We start from the raw sequence: 20628 nt of genomic DNA, 5'->3' as shown, positions 1-20628 counted from the left end.
GGGCAGGCCAGGAGCCCCAGCGGCTAATAGATAAAACATGAAACCTCATCCGGCAACGGGATGAGGTTTCATGCAGGGTTGCAAAAATTTTAATAAAGTTATAATGTAAATTATGAACATGCTCCATCTCATGTGACATTGTCACATGAGGGGGACACGTTAGGGATTTTTTATTTCTATGTGTCAGTGATCTCCCTGAGGTAGCACTTAGCCTCAGGAAGATGTGTGCTCCTTCGAGTGCATGCGCAAAAAAGCGCATTCTCGCTTTTGGGGAATTCCACCCTCCCCCTCAACTGCACAGGAGGAGCATAGCACTTCCTGCCAGATGTCACGCTGGGCGGGCCCGCTTCTCCAGCAGGGATCGGCTCCCCGCCCGCTGGAGATTGGGTCGGGCCCACCTGCCTGCCAGGCAGAAAATTCTACCCACTGTTTCTTAACTTCTCCTGGCTAAGTGAAACATTTCACCACCCTCTTTTGAATTCAATCTAGTCTGGTTTATTTAAAATGCAAATGTTCCCTTTACACCTTACATTCTAAAACTCCCCCCATGTTTACCTTCTTAACATTTCAAACCTGGCTTATCTTCTGTTACATTAAAGCCTTCAGATCAGCTGCCATATATTCAATTAAGTCTCACACACAAACACACACACACACACACCTATTACTCTACTTTACAATTAATTCCAATAACATTATGAAAATTAGTATATCTCCTTGACATAAGCTACTGGTAAGTACTTGACAATAGAGAACATTATAGTTGAGCTCATTCCTGTCCATGCTGGTTTTCTGTGTAGGTCATGAATAATGACCATGGACAAAAAACTTGGGTGATTTTTCTCCCTCTTCCCCAGTTGCTGGAAACACAAAGGTTGCCCCAGCAATATCTTGTAAGCAACCATACTTTAAACCAAAGCTCCAAACAGAACTCTACCTTCATTTCAACAGGGAGTTCCTTCTTACATTACAGATTCTTAAGTATCCATTCAATTCTCCTGGAACCAAACCACTGTGTCTCAGCTCCCAGGAATTCACTCTGATTCTCCTTTATTTCCCAAACTGGCATTTAGACTTCCAGAACACACTTTCCCTCTCTCTGTGAGGATTCCAGTGCCAATCCTTTCCAATGGGTTTACTAGGCAGACCTGACAATCTTTAATTTCTCATACATATGGACTTATAATTATGAGCATGGCTTCACTTGTATCTTTGCATTGTGTCCCACAAGAATGCTCAGTTTTTGGTGCTCTTGCTCCTGGCAGACACATATTGCCTTTTCACAGACTTGGCCCAGGCTGACTGCCTCACAGACTGTGATATATATATTAAAACAAAGGAACCTTCCCATCTCAACCCGCCTCCATGGCAATGTTACACACAAGACGTGTTTTCATATAGAAATGCAAAGTGTCTTCATTTTAAACTTGTCCTATGATCTGAAAAGTATATGGATACTTCAAAACTTCCCCTTGTTTACCAGTTGCCTTCAAACTTTGTCAGATCTGGGGAAATTACACGAATAATATAAACCCTTACAGACATACCATTTCCTCAAGAGAGAGTTTAACAAGGCTCCCATTGTTTAACTTTCAACACCTCACATCATGGCTTCACTAACATAACATGGGCCTCCCTTTGATCTGTAATTACCCCAGTCCCTCTGACCAGACATTCTTTCATTTATCCCACATTTAAAAATCACAAGTTTCAAGCTAAAAGTAATCTTATAATATACGAATTTGTAACACCGGGCAGAGTTCAGCGCACCTTCACACCATCAGACCCACCCCACCTCCCATGCCATTATAGGACATTCTGTTTTACCTTAAATTAAAAGAGACAGTTTTAAACATGACTCTTATGAAGTCTGGCAGTTACAACAAAAGATAAAGGAAGATTTGATAAAGGCATTCAAGATCATGAAGGCTTTTGATAGGTAAAGTAAGAAGAAGCTGTTTCCAGTAGCAAAAGGTGGGCAACCAGACAACACAAATTTAAGTAATTGGCAAAAGAAGCAGAGGTGAGATGAAGAAAATTTATCTTATGCTGAAAGTTGTTATGGTCTATTCATTGCCTGAAATGGTGGGTGAAGCAGTTTCAATAATAACTATCAAAAGGGAACTTGAAGGAGAATTTTCAGGGTTATGGAGAAAGATCAGGAGTATAAGGTTAATTGGTTAGCTCTTTTAAAGAGGCATAATGGTCGTTTTCTGAAACGTATCACTCTATGACTCAACGATTGCACGTAATATGCCATCATACAAGTCAATGATTCTTTTCATAAATTAGGGGGGAAAAAGCACTTAAGCATTTTTCATAGAAATAGAAAATTTACAGTGTAGAAGGAAGCCATTCAGCATATCTTGTCTGTGCAAGATGACAAAGGGTTATCCAGCCTGATCCTACTTTCCAGCTCTGAAGCCTTGTAGGTTACAGCACTTCAAACGCATATCCAAATATTTTTTGAAGTATTTGCACAATGTATCAGACTGGATTATATGCTGAGGGTCGACTCCCCTCAGCCCAACATGAATTTTGTGACAGGCACACCTCTGCTTGGCTGGCTGGTCCCATTTTAAATTTTTGGATGATGGCCTTTTAATTTAGTAAGCAGCAGGACTGCCATCTGTCTCCAGGAGGTAGTCCTGCCTTAGAGATGCCAACGAGTCAAAGGCTGGTAGCTCTGCACACTGGCAGCAACATACCTGGATTTGTGGCCACTGCTGAAATTGCAGGAGGCCCATGGGAAAGGGGAACCATGGATGCTCCCAAACCCATAAGTCTGCAATTTTGCTGGGACTGGGTTGGCTGGCCCTGATGAGGGTGGATGCGGGCGGACGGAGGTGGGGAGGGGGCAGAGGGTGGATGCAGGGAGGCAAAACTGTGGGCTGCCTTCGATTAGCACAGGGCTACTAGGAAGGATGCACTGCCTGCTTTACATTGACCAGCAGCCCGCAGGGTTAAACCTACCAGGCCACATTTTGGGCGCAGATCTCTCTTGCCACCCATTAAATTGGAACAACGGTGGAATGAGACCCTTAACTGTGCATTAATTGCCCACTTGCAGGCCTCAATTGGGCCACAAACAGGCAGCAACCCGATGCCACTCCCATCTCCCTTAAAATCGGGGTGGGGGATGGGCAGGGTTGGTTAATGCCCTAATTTATAGTCCATTCACCTGTTTTCCTGCCCGTGGGTGGCCTGTAAAAATCAGCCAATGCTCTAAGGGCATTGCATTCTCTGAATTCATTCTTTGAGGTAATTATTTGTTTAAAGTAACAAACATAATGACATAACCCACCGAATTCCTGAACAATGGGCCCCCTATCTCACACCACCTGCTGCTTGGCAGCCCTCATTTCATATGACAATTCCCAAGCCCTTTTGAGGAGCCAATTTTCCACAGGCAGCCACATAATTGATTCTTATTCTGCCAAGTCAGGTTTTCTATTTTGTAGAGTGACCTTTCTGTCAATGGAAGAAGGAATCATAAAACAGACAGTTCCTTTTAGATATTTGCTGTTAAGCTATACCTTTCTTGTGCAATATAAAATAGACCACATTGGTATTCATTGTACCATTTTTATGCCCTTAAGAGACACAATGCTTGGTTAACTGCTGCAGCTGTGAAATTTCCTCTTCCTCGAAAGCTGGTCCAACCACTATATTCCTGAAGCACACCTTGTTCTCATTATAGACGGTGACAGAAGATTGATTCAGTTAATACAAGAAAAACAGAGACAAGCATTCCCCAAGTCAGAAAGAAAACAAAAGGTTAGACAGGGAGGGAGCTTTGTGTCATCATGGCTCAGTTGGTAGCACTTTTGCCTCTGTGTCAGAAGCTTGTGTGTTCAAGTCCCACTCCAAGATTTGAGTACAAAAATCTAGGCTGACACTCCAGTATAGTGCTGAGGGTGTGCTACACAGTCAGGGGTGCCATCATTCAGAGGTGATCTTAAACTGAGGCCCTGTCTGCCCTCTCAGGTGGATCTAATGGATTCCATGACAATATTTTGAAGAAGAGCAGGGGAGTTATCCCCAGTGTCTAGGCCAATATGTAGAAAAGTTGAAGTTTGAAAATTATTTACAATTAGCTTGTAGTTTAATTATGTGTAGTAACCAAATAATCGAAGTATGTTAACCCAAAACAAAAACAAAAACAGAATTACCTGGAAAAACTCAGCAGGTCTGGCAGCATCGGCTGAGAAGAAAAGAGTTGACGTTTCGAGTCCTCATGACCCTTCGACAGAACTTGAGTTCGAGTCCAAGAAAGAGTTGAAATATAAGCTGGTTTAAGGTGTGTGTGTGGGGGACAGAGAGAGAGAGAGAGAGAGAGGTGGAGTGGGGGTGTGGTTGTAGGGACAAACAAGCAGTGATAGAAGCAGATCATCAAAAGATGTCAATAACAATAGTACAAAAGAACACATAGGTGTTAAAGTTAAAGTTGGTGATATAATCTAAACGAATGTGCTAATTAAGAATGGATGGTAGGGCAGGGGGAAACAGAAAGGGGGTGGAGATGGGGGAGGGAGCTCACGACCTAAAGTTGTTGAATTCAATATTCAGTCCGGATGGCTGTAAAATGCCTAGTCGGAAGATGAGGTGTTGTTCCTCCAGTTTGCATTGGGCTTCACTGGAACAATGCAGCAAGCCAAGGACAGACATGTGGGCAAGAGAGCAGGGTGGAGTGTTAAAATGGCAAGCGACAGGGAGGTTTGGGTCATTCTTGCGGACAGACCGCAGGTGTTCTGCAAAGCGGTCGCCCAGTTTACGTTTGGTCTCTCCAATGTAGAGGAGACCACATTGGGAGCAACGAATGCAGTAGACAAAGTTGGGGGAAATGCAAGTGAAATGCTGCTTCACTTGAAAGGAGTGTTTGGGTCCTTGGACGGTGAGGAGAGAGGAAGTGAAGGGGCAGGTGTTGCATCTTTTGCGTGGGCATGGGGTGGTGCCATAGGAGGGGGTTGAGGAGTAGGGGGTGATGGAGGAGTGGACCTGGGTATCCCAGAACACCTTGTCAAACACCAGGAGGCAAATGGAAAGCAAGGAAGGTGAGCAGGGCAAAAGAGAGGAACGGAAATCTTGTCGCAGAAAAGAACAGAACTTCTTCAAGGAGGTAGGCATTTCTTGAAGAGCAGTGGCAGTCAATTAAACACAGAGATAAAAACAAAAAAACTGCGGATGCTGGAAAACAAAACAAAAACAAAAATAGAATTACCTGGAAAAACTCAGCAGGTCTGGCAGCATCGGCGGAGAAGAAAAGAGTTGACGTTTTGAGAACACCTTGTCAAACACCAGGAGGGAAATGGAAAGCAAGGAAGGTGAGCAGGGCAAAAGAGAGGAACGGAAAGGTCAACTCTTTTCTTCTCAGCTGATGCTGCCAGATCTGCTGAGTTTTTCCAGGTAATTCTGTTTTTATGTTAACCCAATCTGACTTAATGCTGAATTCTGGGACACCAGCACATTACACGATTTGGTTTTTCTTAGCATCTCACGGGGCATGGACAGGGAACCGATCTCCCCATAATTTTACCAGCCCCCCTGACTTGTTGCTGACTCACTTGGGCTGGTAAAATTCTCCCTACTATGTTTGTATGGCACTGACTGGCAGCATTATGTACTGCCGTGAGTTAATAGCAACCACTTTCCTCACCAGGAAAGAGAGAGCACAAGTCCATAAATGCAAGATCAGACAGGGTCTTGTAGAATTTCCAACTCCTTGGACTTTAAATATGTTTTCTACTGATTGCAAACAGCCAACAGAGTAAATGAATGCTGGCCAGTAGAGTGTTTTTCTGGGACCAGGTGCAATACAGATTATCTATCCAGCTGGCACAAAGTCAGTATAAATGGTACCGTGGATGTAAACAGCCTCTCTCTATCCACAAAGCAAATTTGAGAAATGGAGACATAAATTATGAGTTTCTGTCAGCCTAGATTAACAAAGTCATATTTTTGTTACTATTTTTGTTTTGGAAAGCACTCCGTTAGATTTTCTTTATTCGTCAGTAAATGAGGTAGCTGTGGTTCACCATGTTGAAGCAATGAGAGGTGACAACGAACAACACAGGAACCTAGGACACTGAGTTACATTGCAGAATCTGTTGTTAAATTCTCAGAGGTTATGCTGAAGCTGTGCAGTACTCTGAATAGGCACAACAGCAGTACAGTCTACAGTCCTGATCACTGTCAGATAATGGGGCCATCTTGGAATTAACATGGTGCAAAGGAGAGCAGCAATACATGGATGAACTGAATGGCTTTACTCATCTAGAATTGTCTTGTGATTCTATGAACAAGTCTGAGCTTTGATATTAGAGAATAGAGTATTGAGGAGCTGCTTGCTAAGATACAAACACGCAGAAAAAGATCAGCTGTTCCATGAAGCCTGCCCCACACTGCAACGGCTGGACCATCATGGTTAAACACGCTTTCTCATCTCTGACTCCCTGGCTGGCATTTTACATTCTGCGGGCGAGCGCCGCCCAACCCAAATGGGGGTAAAATCGCGCGAGATGATATTGGGTAAGCGTCCCAAATTCATTGCACACTTGTGTGATATTTTGCTCAGCAGGCTGCACAAAAGTTGGCAGAGCGCCCGCCCACAATTAAGCGGGCAATTAAATCCAATAAGTGCCCAACTGAAAGCGATTTTTCATGGCCTGTCCAACCTTAAGGCTGGCGAATGGGCCAATCGGCCAGGTGGGCTTTACATTTTTGATGAAGCCTTATCCAAGGGCAGGATGAAATCTCTGTTAGGATTTAAAATTAAAATAAATATCTGGAGACTGATTACTTAATGAGGTATGCTGTCAGGTGCTTGATTGTGCTGCATGGACATTTTTCGCAGCATTTTTGTGCTTTATTTTATTATTTGGAGGTCTGCAGCTCACTGAGGTAGCTGTTTGCCTTCAGGGAGCTCAGTGGAAGTGCTCACCAGCACTCATGGTGACGTCGATGCCTGCTCTCTTCCTGCCCCCATTGGCAGTGCTGAGCCCTTCTCCAGGCATTTCATGCTGGCTGGCCGTTTATTGGCCAGCGTAAGATCGTGCTCGCAGCATGATCTCAGCCGGGAGCGGGTTTTACATCCGCTTCCGGCCATGTCAACTTTGGGCGCACCCCATGGATAAAATTCAGGCCCCTCTCTCTGACCCATCCCCCAAAGCCTCGCAAACACATGGGAGGGACCAAAAACCCAGAAAAAATCCAAAACATTTGATCAAAACCAGTTCAGAAGATCGCATATAACCAATTATTATCTACTAATCCACTTACCTTCTATATGATGTGATCTCTGTAGGAACCAATCTAGCTCCCTCTTGAAGGTGTCAAGAAGGTCAGTACCCAGCGCCCCAGCCCAGCCTCTTATCCCACCCGTGGATGAGGTTTCTGAAAATGTGGCCTACCGGCCTGCCCGTTGTGCCCATGCGACGCCCTGAAAATTGCAAGAGCTGTGTAAAATCGCAGACAAATGGTGCTTCAAGGGCCTTAACTGGCCTGTTAATTAATGGCGGGCGTGCCCCCATCCTCATAGTGCACCCACATAGTAAAATATCACGATGGTGTTTAGTGACGTTGGACGCATGCCCGACGTCATTAAATGCCACTTTACGTTCCACACGCCCGCACCCACACGCCGAATGTAAAATTCTGGCCATAGCTTTACTAGAATCTTAACTGGGATGAAATGATATGACTAAGATCAGAGATTTTATAAATAAGACTATTTATGAAAGCATAGAAAAATTGAAGAGGGCCTTAAGCAGAAGTATTAAAAAATATGAAAGTATTTGTGCAGGTAAAAGATTATTTCCACTGGTGGATGAATTGGTAACAAGGATTTATTCAGTTATGAGTTAGTACCAGGAGCATAAGGGAAACCTACTAGAGTTTTTTGTGATGAAGATTGTTAAAACAAAATACATTATCACAAATGGCCATTGAAGCTGAATCAATTGTGGCATTTAAGAGGGACTATATTGACTATACTGCATACAATATTTGTCCCCTGATATGGTGGCTGATAAGATGCATGGTTAATGTGGTCTTCTGGACTAAAGAGTTGAAGTAAAATGTTTCTGAATTCTTTCCCTAACTGGCCTGGGTTTTAAACTATTTTTTGCCTCTTCCATGAAATTATATGTCTGCTAGTGGCTAAGTATTCTCCAGTTACAATGTAGGATCAGAAGGCCTTTGCCTGCCTATCATTTTCATATGTTCATAGCTAGACAAACATTCAAGGAGGTAAAATAATGAAGGACACGGGAAAACAGCATGCAAATGGGATTCATATAAATAGCTCTCATATATAGAAATAACATGAGCGCAGGCATGATATATCAATTTATTTCCTTCTGCATTGAAATTTCTGATTCTAAAAAAGGGGCTGATGGGCATTCTTTATCCAGAATAGCCAAATGCTTTTAGGACAATTCTGGGAATGTGGGCACTATCTCATATAAATATAGGGCAATCTGTGATTACATGGTCTTTCACAATGTTTCTGGTGATCAAAACTGAAACAATCTGACTGGAAGAAAACATGGCCAGCATATGTGGTAAAAACATTTAGAGAATCCCAATCATCTCAGTTCAATAGCAGAACGAAAGTGAGGAGTGATTTAATAATGTAAACCACTCTTTAATAGAATCACAGAATTGTTACAGTGTAGAAGGAGGCCATTCGAAACATCATGTCTACTTTCTTGATCAGAAAACCAAAGGATAACCACCCAGTAAATGGAATAAGCTTCGTGGGCTGAACAACATTTTCATAATGTTACCATCAACATGAAGGCATGAACTTCCTGATTTTCTTGTATGACAGGAGGCAGCAACACAAAAGTAAGTTGATAGTCTCAAATTAACATGTACATTGATAGCAGGCTGGTATACCAGGTGTGGTTGTAAGTAAGAATGAAAATAAGGAAGTCCGAATGAAAGAAAGAGTAACGAGGAATGGACAGGAAGGAAGCTTTATAAGTGTAATTTGAGCTAGGTTTAAAGAATGAGAGACAATACATCTAAAGTGAATACTATCTAACATTCCTGTTCATTTGTTCAGCCACTGCACTACACAAGTAAATTGGGCCGAAGCAGTACAGCAAATCAAGATGTGAATCATGACATGCTAATTTTCAGTCCAAGTAGGACTACAACATTGCCAAATTTGTGTTGCTTTGAGCTTTGGAATCAAATAGTAGGATATTGTAAAAGCCAAATGTGTAACTCCATCAACCTGTCTTGCTGATAAGTGTCAAGAGAAATCCTTTTACATATTGGTGCACAATCCAGCCACAGCACAAGAAAAATCATATATAACTGTTTTTAGTTAAGATCAGTACTGGAACATTAAGAGATACATTGCACTGCCCAGTTTGATAAATGTTACTTAGTGATAAGCTTACATAAACTTTTGTTACAGACTGAAACAACTTACTATAGATATTGACCAATGTCCTTGACTGCATCTAAATGAACAATACTGCTCTATAAGTAACAAAATTATATTTTGTAACAAGAAAGCATGAGGTGGAAAGTGCCATTTTGACACTGCACTTTGCCAAACGGAATATATCACAGACACAGTTCTTGGCGGGGGGGGGGGGGGGGGGGGGCGCGGGGAGAAAAATAGCTTTAGTCCTACATATCTAAATGTAAAACTAAAACGTGGATCAACCACCAGCCCTAGATAGTCAGGCGGCAAGGCCCCAGTTCAGTTCAGAGTTTGGTGGTTTACCGAAGTAATATCTGCACATTTTTGTACCACTTGATTCAACTCAACAAATATAAACAAGCTTCACAATGTTGTATGATGTTGTATATGCCTGCATGCCATTATAATGTAAAGGTGCTTGGCAGAGCAAGGGTTAATGTGGGACTGGAGAATAGCACCACCCACAGTATGATGTATAGAGTCACATTGTAACAGACTCTGAGAGAACAATCAAGAGAGAACACTCTAGAAACAGCCTAGCCTGCATGGTGAGCAACACGATGTAAGACAGTAACCTAGGGTGTGTAAATAGTTAAAGGTTAACAATAAAGGGTTCACGTTTAAATATATGTCTCAAGACCTTCTCATTAATGATCCACAACAACCCAACACCAAGCTGCATTCTCAAGACTATTAACTGAAAATGTTTGACTTTGATCTGGCATCCTAACTCTTCTCATTTTCTTTCTCCTAAGTACTTCTCAACAGCAAGAGGCCCCTATAGAAGATACATCAGAGGAAGACAGTCCTTGTAAGGAGGGACTGTAAAACACTTCATCCCACCCAAGAGCCAGATCAGACATCGGCACTCTTTGAGGTAGATACTGAGCCAGAGGGGGTTTTCATGTGGTAAAATACCCAGAATGAGTGGATAGCAGCAGGGAATGGTGACAAAAACAGCACAGGAGAGCGTTCTCCAGAAGGTGAGGCTCTCTCCCAACTCTGTCCTGTAGGGGACAGAAATGGGGACTCCATGGCCCAATCATGACAGGAACATTGCTGGCCTCATTGAGGTATTAGAACCCAAACCAGGGAGTTTCATCACTATGGTTGACAGCGTGGAGGAGTCTGTTTACAATCTGATATCATCTCCCAGGACATCATGACTATACAGTTCACACTGGAAAGTCTGTGCATCTCCAGAATTGTTGCAGCTGCATAAGCAATTAATGTTCATCTTGCAGCATTGGTGGAAGCCCAAAAAGCTGCAATTGAAGACTCTGTGCCTCACAAAAAGGAGACCGGTGGATTGACATAATAGGGATTTGGAAGAAGTCTTCCAACTTATGCACTCTGCTATCTAATAGTTTTGAAAGATCATGACTAAAGCATCTACAGTTCCTCAGTGACTTTTTTTAATACACTGGGAAAATCATTAGGTCCGAGAAATGTGTCCATCCTTATTTTATTTTCTGTCCTTTTATTTTCTCTATTCATTTTTTTAAACTTACGTTAAATCTAGTCAGTTTTTTTAAACTTATATTAAATTTAGTCAGTTTTGCCAATTGGTTTATTTTTAGCTCTCTTCATATCTTGATCCACATCCTCCACTGTGAAGCCTAATACAATGTAAATATTTAACAAATCTCCCTTTTTGATCTTCAATTACAATACCTGCATCTGTTTTGGTCATTTCTCTTAGCCACCCTTTTTCTATTAATATACTTACAAAAACCTTTAATGCTGGCTTTGATATTCCTTGCAATTGTTTTCTCATGCTCTGTCTGTGCAGTCCATATTACTTTCTTTGTATCCTTTTGCTGTTTTTTTGCATCACTCCATGTCTAAAGGATCTCTACCGAGTTATTACTTTCTTCTAGTGTTAGTAAGGAAAGCTATGAACAACATACCCTAGTCTCCTCTGCATATATTAGTGGAGATGAAAATTTTGGAATGATTTAAGGATCAATTAGATGCTCCAATGGGAGGTTTTTAGGGTTACTCTAGCCAAATGAATTAAGAGGTGCTGAATGGCCTCCTTCATTGTAAATTAACTTGTGCCTCTTGTATCTTGACTATTGTGTATGTCAAATCTAATAATGTCATAATCTCCCAGAGCCTTATAAATCCAATGGTAAAATGCTTCCATGTTTTACTTTGCTTTTGCCAAATTTTCATTCTTTGAATTGTGAAAAGGTCTTTTAACTTTAATGTAACATTTCCCAGATCTTCAATGCTTCACAAGAGTTATTAATTTGAGATCTCCTTGAAAATGGTCATGAACTATCTTTCTTCTTAACCCAAAACAACTGGATGGTAATTTTTATCCTACTCCATAGTTTATGGAACTAACAATATTAATAAAGGCATTGTTCAAAATCTGTCACATACCTGTATTTACTACCGGCATCATTGAGAAAGAAGCGTTAACAGTAGAATCTGAAGTATACCTGGCATTAACTTCATCAGACATCAGCTGATGACCTACATTTGGTAAGCTGTATGTCATTGGTAGCTCCAGTACACTATATGACTCTGATAGATTACTTGATAAAACTTCTTTTGTAGACATGATCCTGTTGGAGGAGAATGAAGAGTTAATTCATAAACTCCCAAATGCACACTATATGTTACAAGGCACATTTATAGACCATAACAACTCTGCATTAAAAAAGAACATACACCCACTTAAGATATAATTACTTTTAGCTCTGAGTCAGAAAGTTGTGGGTATAAGTTGAGACTTGAGCACAAAATCTAGGCTTACACTCCAGTGCAGTACTGAGGGAGCACTACTCTGTCAGAGGTGCTGTCTTTCAAATGAGGGCATTAAACTGAGACCCCATTTGCGCTCTCAGCTGGATGTAAAAGATTCCATGGCATTATTTTGAAAAGAGAGGAGGAGTTCTTCCTGGTTTACTGGCCAATATTTATCTCTCAAGGAAGGTTGCTAAAACAGATGATCTGGTCATTAAGTCACTGATGTTTATGGGAACTTGCCGTGCATAAATTAGTTGCCACGTTTCCTACATTAAAACAGTAACCACACTTCAAAAACACTTCATTGGCTGTGACAGCCTTAATAAATGCAAGTCTTTCTTCTTAATTTAATCTTGAGTGCTCTGGAACATCTTGAAGTCATTATCAGTGCAAGTTTTTTGTTTTATTTATTTTACTAATTTATTTTCCCCCCATCCTTGGGTTTATTTGGAGGATTTCCATTAGAAATGTGGACATAGGAATTTATAGTGGCAAGATGTTATCTCCAACATGTGGTGAAAAGAATGACAACAGGAAGCAAGTTTTGTAGACAGGAAATGCATGCAGAAGTATGATTTCTTTTTAATAAGCTTGTCAATGTATCAGCAATAACATTGTCAAGATCCAATAACAATCACCTTGTTGACTGGCAATTACACTGTATAGCAATTACATTATTAAAACAGGTGATGGGCATTCGCTCACCCATAAAGGGTACAGCTGTGACACTCCAGGGTGGAAAGGAGCTGAGAGTTTATTACTCTGGCTGAAGAATAAACTTGCTTGAGGTAAAAGACCAGCTTCAGACTCATTCTTCCTTTATATTGGTGTTATCAAGCTAAAGATAGTGAAATAGTAATTGTGGCTGCAAGGTGGAAATGTGAGAAGTGGAGTTTGTTGGAGCACCAGGCTTTCTCTGTAGAATAAACTGAGATGGGACACAGAACTGAAATGCTATAGAACCACCACTTCTCAGAGGGTATAACTGGAGTAAGGCAAGTGTACATAGGCAATTTCTACTATAAGTGTAGACATAGGAATTTATAAGGAAGGGATAGTGCTAGTTTGAATGGGGGTAGTGTAAAAAAAAATACCAGCTTGAATTGGAAAGGACTAGTTGAGATTGAAATGAGAGGGATGGGGAAGCTGCATAGTTGGAGGAATAAAGTATCTCTGCAAAAGGATTGGGAGTTGGATGAAGTTTCACTGAATTGGTTCTATAACAACACCTGGTATATATCATGCCTTTAACTAGTAAAATGTCCCAAGGTACTTCATAGAAGTACTACCAAACAAATTGGGCACTAAACCATATTAGTAGATATTAGGACAAAAAAGACTTGATCAAAGAGCTAGGCTTTGAAGAGCATTTAAAGGAAAGAGAATTATAGAGGTGAAGAGGTTTAGAAGAAATTCCAGAACTTCTATTTTTGGCAGCTGAAGACAGGGGTGGAAATGCTTGAGTACTTTAAAATGAGGGTGCGCAAGAGGCCAGAATTGGAGGAATACATTTTTTTTTGTTGCTTTGTATGGCTGGAGGAGGTTCCAGAGATAGGGAGGGGTGAGGTCATGGAAGGAATTGAAAAAAAGATAGGGATTTTAAAATTAAAACATTGCTGAACTGAAAATCAATGTAGGTCAGCAAACACAGGGGTGATGGGTGAATGGAACTTTGTGCAATTTAGGATTTGGGATCAAAGTTTTGGATGAGCTTAAGTTATGGAGGGTGCAAGATGGGAGTTTGACCAGGAATGCATTGGAATAGTCAAGTCTAGAGATAACACAGGCATGGATGAATGTTTCAGCAGCAGAAGGGTTGAGGCAGAGTTGAGCAACATTACATAGGTGGAAGTGTGCAGTCTTAGTGATAGCAAGGATTTGTGGTTAGCAGTTCATCTCTACATCAGATATGACAATAAGCATATGAACAGTCTGGTTCAGCATCAGACAGTTGAAAAAAAAGAGAGAAATGTATCAGTGGCTAGGGAAAAACATTTGTGACAGGGAACAAAGACATGGCTCTGTCATCCCAATATTTAATTTGAGGTAATTTCTGCTCATCCATACTTGATGTTTAACAAACAGTCTGACAATTTAAAAGACAGTGGAGGGGTCGAGAAAGGTGGTGATGTGGCAAGGCGAGGTAGAGCTGGGTGTTGTCAGTGCACATGTGGAACTTGATGTCATGTTTTTGGATGATGTCACCAGGCATGTAGAGAAGAAACAGAAGGAGGCCAAGGTTCGATCCTTGGGAGACTCCACAGATAACAGTCTGGGAGCAGGACAGAAGCCATTGTAAGTGATATTCTGGCTATGACTGGATAGATAAGAATGGAAGCAGGCAAGTACAATTCCACCAGCTGCATGATGGAGGATGTGTATTGGAGGAAAATAATGCAGTTAGCCAGGTTAAAGGCTACAGGCAAGTCAAAAAGGAATGGGGAGGGATGTCTTTTTTATTTTAAGAGCCCTTTCAATATTTTGGCAGGGGCAGAAATTGGATGGTTTCAAGCATCGAATACCGTGAATGATAGGCAGAGATCTGGGAGATGGCAATATGCTACCTGGAATGACAATTACTATATTTTTTTTTCCCCAGCTGAAGTGGGCAAAGGGATTCCATGTCTTGATGCTTTTTTAAATTACTTGTTACAATTTAGGAGTAAGGGCATATACAGGCCACTTCATAAAACTATTTCAGTAAAAGCCAGAGGTTTGACTATGTGTCAGAGATTCACTGATCTCAGCCAGCTGGATGCCTCCTCAGAGGAGGGAATTGTCCCTAGGCCTCTAATATGGGGATTGTAGCTAGCAGTGAAGAGCTGCATTTTCAGTGGAATTTGAGCAGATTAACAGCAAAGGCATAACATCACAGGGATTATGTTCTCATTTTTTAAAGAAATCTTCATAGCTCAGTACTCTTTAGTTGCCTGAACACCTAAGCCCTATTGATCTCAAAGACAGCTAAAAGACCTGTAAAAATGACACAGCTGCTTCTGGTCGGGACCTACTTTACTGAAGGATCCGTCCATATCTTGTTTTGGAACTAAGGTTATGAGTCACATCCTTCAGACAGCATTAAAAAAAATTGACAGTTTCAGGATCCTCCTTTGCAGAATGATTTAGATAGAAAAGATGACTATGCATTTGTTCTGAATATTATATGTTTTTGTTGCATCTGTGGACAATGTCCCATGAACACATCCATCTTTTGACAAACACTTAACCAGAAAGTACCTTTCAAAAATATTGAAGCTTTCCTTTTGTTCCAGGTAGAATGACAAATAATTTAATAGTTAATAATAATATAATAATTATTAATATAATTTTAAAAATTAATAATTTAAACAAACATTTAATCTGGTAGCTTCAACTGCACAGTTATGAATACCATATTTCTGTTCCATTGAAGAAGAACTTCCATAAGAGCTTACTTGGACATCTGTCATAATATTGCCTGAAGAAATAGCCCATTTCTCTGGATTTCCCCCACTCTCCTGTTGTAACTACAGAAGTATTTCAGGCAAACTATTTTGGGATATCCTGAAGTCATGCAGGACATTGAATGCAGTAATTCCCCACTCTACATTGATTCAAGCAAGTTGTTTCGTGTTAATGTCGTGGAGGCAATAGGGAGCGCATACCCCTTTAAAGTCGCAATGTTCATTATTACAGGATTGAAGATCATCTGTCTTCCGAGTGCACCACAAATGAAATTTTGAGAGAATCAGGGCAGGAGAAGGAGGAAAAAAAACACACTCCTTCTTCCATAGAAGAGAGCATTCTACACACAATTTACTTTAGTTAAAACACCAATGTGTTTTCTTCATAAAGTAAGATTTGTTTCAACGACTGATTATTTTAGAAGAACGCCATTTTATTTTAAGAAGTACTATCCATTGTTAGACAGTATGTTGAGAGATTTGGCCTGGAGTGACAATTTCTTTCTTGATTAGACCAGGGAAGATATTGACATTGCTGTAAAAATGCATATATTCTACCATTGTTTCACTTGCAAAATAAGAATACTCTGTAAACTGAGAAAACAACTGTCCCTAAAGGTATTTAAGATTATTTTGGATGACACAAAAAAAATCATCTTGCAGTAGATTTATGCATTATTGTATTCTGAGTTATTTCAGCTGGGAATGCACAGGACTGTACATGTAGGGTACAGGATTTCAACATTGCTTTTTCCAGGTGAGAAATGTCTAAAATAACATAATTCTGTTTTTAAACATTGCTTCCTATAGGAACCTATGATTTGCTTAAAGTTGTTTCACTTAAAAGTTGTGATTTCAAAGAACATGACTAGGACGTTGAGTGAGAAATTACTATAAGCACAAACTCTTTCTTTCTTTCTGACTTGAGTCTTGTAGGTGTTGGAGAGGTTCTGAGGGATTTAGAGGTGAACTACTCATTGCAGAACAGCGAATTTTCACTTGGCACCTGTAGCCAGGCTATTGACGTGTGGCTGGTGCATTTTCATTTCTGGTCAATAATGTCCCCTATGTTATGAGAATGTGCTTTTTTTATGAATAGTACAATTCCTATTTTTTTTTTTTGGCTGGGTTTTTAAAAAAAAATTGCAATCCTGTTAAGACAATGTAGGACAGCTAGCCTGACAGAATGGACAACTTGCATTCCACCTAAGTGTTATTGTTGGAATCATGCTGCAATACAGTACTTGCTTTAAGTTGGTAATTAAGAGCAGTTGCCCCCAATTGGGGAAAGATTAGGGGATCATTGCAAGAGTATGAAAACCAGTTCACACTGGGTGTTGAGGGGAACAAGAGGAATCTGTGTCATTATTTTGTAGAAGAAACCTGGTTTAAGGAAAAGAATGGCTTCAGGTGCATCCTTTCTTCAATATATGATTATTTAGATAAACACCAAGCGGGATGAAAAGGGAACAGGCACCCAATACCGCCTTCGCCCCCCGGCCCCCAACTAAGAAGTGTGAAAGACTCCATTTCCTATTAGCTTTCACACTGTCTTGAAACTCTCAAGGTTTGAGATGTCAGAATGCAATTACCTGCTCCATAAAACAGATATGGTCTTCTGGAATGTACGACGAGCAGGGCTTTTAAGAACTGTTTTATCAAACGAGAAAGATCAGAATGCTGCATTGAAAAGCTGCAAAAAAGCTATGTTTCTGTCTCTCTCTCTCTCCAAGGTATTGCACCCAGATTTGCAAAGTAACCATCCTGAGAAGAGAATTCTACTGCAAACCTCGATGATCTGGGAATAAAAAGGGGAAAGTCTGCTCTCATACAACTACACCCAGGAACACAACTGAACAAAAATGGCCACAACTTGGAATTACTGCATCGAGACCAGCCAAAGGACAGTTAACTATATATTTCTTTGTTTATCATCTTGACAAACTATTTAAAAAAAAAAACTTTAAATCTATCCTCTTATTCTACTATCTGTACAATTGCGTGTGTGTTATATATGAATGGTGGCTGCGATTTACCTAGTTTTTAATTTGGGAAATAATTTCGGTAAACTTATCTTGTTCTGTGTTTAAACTCAGAAAACCTGCTTGGCTAATTTTTTTTTTGAAAAATATACTTTATTCATAAAATATCTGGAAGAACATACCAAACCATTTCAAACTCACTATCACAAAGGTACTATCAGGTTCAACTTTTACAACATGTATCACGAGGTGCATCAATACAATAAATGAATATTACAATCATTTGCAGACATTCATTTTGAGCTGTACAACCCGAGGGGCTCTAAACAGTTCCCAACCCCTTGGTGCGCTCTGGCAGAAAGGTCTTAGACAGTGACCCTTCCCCCTTGCGCCTTTGCGGCGGCTGCTCCAAGCTTCAGTGCATCCCTCAGCATGTAGTCCTGGACTTTGGAATGTGCCAGTCTGCAACACTCGGTCGAGGACAACTCTTTGCACTGGAAGACCAACAAGTTTCGGGCAGACCAAAGTGTGCCTTTCACCGAGTTGATGTTCCTCCAGCTGCAGTTGATGTTTGTCTCGGTGTGTGTCCCTGGGAACAGCCTGTAGAGCACAGAGTCCTGTGTCACAGAACTTATCGGGATGAACCTCGACAGAAACCACTGCATCTATCTCCAGACCTTCTTTGCAAAGGCACAATGTACAAGGAGGTGAACAATGGTCTCGTCCCCACCACAGCCACCTCGAAGGCAACATGCCGAGGGGGTGAGACTCCTGGCGTGTAGGAAGGATCTAACAGGGAGGGCCTTTCTCATCACCAGCCAAGGTGCTTGTAGGAAAGTTCTGGCGATGAGGCATTCTGCCAAATGGCTTTGACAGTCTGCTCGGGGAACCATCCCACAGGGCCTCTAAGACGTTATGTGCCGACCACTGCCTGATGGACTTGTGGTCAAAGCTGTTTCTCTGCATAAATTTTTCCACGAGGTACAGGTGGTACGGCATGGTCCAACTACTTGGAGCGTTCCACGGCAGCGTGGCCAGACCCATCCTTCGCAACACCGGGGACAGGTAGAACCTCAGCACGTAGTGACACTTGGTGTTTACGTACTGAGGGTCTACGCACTGCTTGATACAGCCACACACAAAGGAGGCCATCAGTATGAGGGCGCGATGTTGGGCACGTTTTTTCCCCTTTTATCTAGAGGATTGTACATCGCGTCCCTGCAGACACAATCCATTTTCGACCTCCAGATAAAGTGAAAGATGGCTCACGTGATCGCCATCGCGGAGTGTGGAATGGGCCAGACCTGCGCCACGTACAGCAACAGCGAGAGTGCCTCACACCTGATGACTAGGTTCTTACCCACAATGGAGAGGAAGCATCGCTCCCACATGCCCAGTTTCCTTTTCACCATAGACACTCGCTCCTTCCAGTTTCTAACACATGCCCCAGTCCCTCCGAACCATATCCCCAGCACCTTCAGGCCTTCAGCCCTGATGGTGAAGGGGACAAAGGATCGGTTAGCCCAGTTCCCTAAGAACATGGCCTTGCTCTTTCCACGATTTACCTTGGCTCCCGAGGCCAGTTCGAAATGGTCGCAGATGTGGATGCAGATGCGCACCGACAGCGGATCCGAGCAGAAGACGGTGACATCGTCCATGTACAGGGAGACTTTGATCTGAATGCCTCCACTGCCTGGGATTGTCACTCCTGTTATGCCCGGATCCTTCCTGATGGACCCAGCAAAGGGTTCTATGCAACACACGAAAAGAACAGGCGAGAGAGGACAGCCCTGCCTGACTCCAGATTTAATAGGAAAGCTATCTGATTCCCACCCATTGATTGAGACTGCACTACTGATGTTAGTGTAGAGCAGTTGGATCCAATTGCCAATTCCCTCCCAAAACCCCATTTTGGAGAGCACATCCACCATGTAGGTGTGTGATATTCTGTCAAAGGCCTTCTCCTGATCCAGGCTGATGAGGCAGGTGTCCACCCCCTTGTCCTGCACATAGGCAATCGTATCCCTGAGCAGCGCTAGGCATTCAGAGATCTTCCTGCCCGGCACAGTGCAGGTCTGGTTGGAGTGGATCACCAATTCCAGAGCGGATTTGACCCGATTGGCATTGACCTTGGACAGAATCTTATAGTCCACAATCAACAGTGAAATGGGTCGCCAATTTCTAATTTCCTCCCTTTCCCCCTTGTGCTTGTAGATGAGGGTGATAATGCCTTTCCTCATGGATTCTGGCATACTGCCGGCCAGGAGCATACTCTCGTACACTTCTAGCAGATCTGGGCTGAACCTGCTTGGCTAATTCTTTATAATCTGAGTGTACATAGAGTGGCACTCTGCAGTATTGGCAAAGCACATCCTTGTTAAATTCGTGAAAACAGTCAGACTCTGAGTGACATAATAGGGTAGTCATTTTTATTCCCTCCACCCCTGCCCCTACATGGCTGTAACACCTAGAACGCTGACAGTGGGGACATTTGTCGATGGGCCATTGAAGCTCAAGGGGAAGTGGTGGAACTTGGCTTATTAGAGATTATCATTACCTGGCATTTACATAATACAAATGTACCTGCTACTCATTTGCCCATATTCCATGTTATTAGTGTGTATATTTTTTTCAGGACTAAATTTTTCCTTTACTGTATCCCACAAATGATACGAATAAATCGTTCATTTTAAGGGATTGTTATTGGTGTTTCACTGAAAATGTCCAAACTTGCAACAATGGCTTTAGATCTGTAAACAATGTATTTTTTTCTGTCAACATCAGGGAAACATTAGGAGTGAAAGTTATGGTGAAGATGTTGCAAACCCTCATTTAAGCACCTGTAGCAAAGTTTTACTGGCAATGATAGGGAAGTGGGAGCTGCTGTAAGCCCAAGGTTAGTACCTTTTCCAACATTTCTTGTGGGTCAGCAAGAGGAGAACTATTCCCTTGGCCCCTCAGAAAAGCCTTTGGTCTCCTACCTGCTTATGGTATGCGCACATCC

At 41.7% G+C, this 20628-nt stretch overlaps 1 protein-coding gene and 1 long non-coding RNA gene across 5 annotated transcripts in view; one reads left to right on the top strand and one right to left on the bottom strand.

Annotated features, from left to right (window-relative positions):
• The window catches only part of LOC121290163 (shieldin complex subunit 1-like), a 99817-nt gene that overhangs the window by 69400 nt on the left and 9789 nt on the right, over positions 1-20628 (bottom strand). For all 4 annotated transcript variants that reach the window (XM_041210424.1, XM_041210440.1, XM_041210415.1 and 1 more), the window contains exon 2: positions 11831-12015. In XM_041210424.1, the coding sequence (XP_041066358.1) occupies positions 11831-12011 (181 nt within the window). In that variant the 5' untranslated portion in view covers positions 12012-12015. The remainder of the gene's footprint in view (positions 1-11830; positions 12016-20628) is intronic.
• On the top strand, positions 8454-11818 carry LOC121290188. The gene is made up of 2 exons (XR_005945719.1): positions 8454-8847; positions 10195-11818. It is a non-coding gene; the product is annotated as an uncharacterized LOC121290188 (long non-coding RNA).

This window comes from Carcharodon carcharias, chromosome 2 (genome assembly GCF_017639515.1).
Source record: "Carcharodon carcharias isolate sCarCar2 chromosome 2, sCarCar2.pri, whole genome shotgun sequence".
In the NCBI taxonomy this organism is placed as follows: Eukaryota; Metazoa; Chordata; class Chondrichthyes; order Lamniformes; family Lamnidae; genus Carcharodon; species Carcharodon carcharias.
This window is presented reverse-complemented; position numbering and strand designations above follow the sequence as displayed.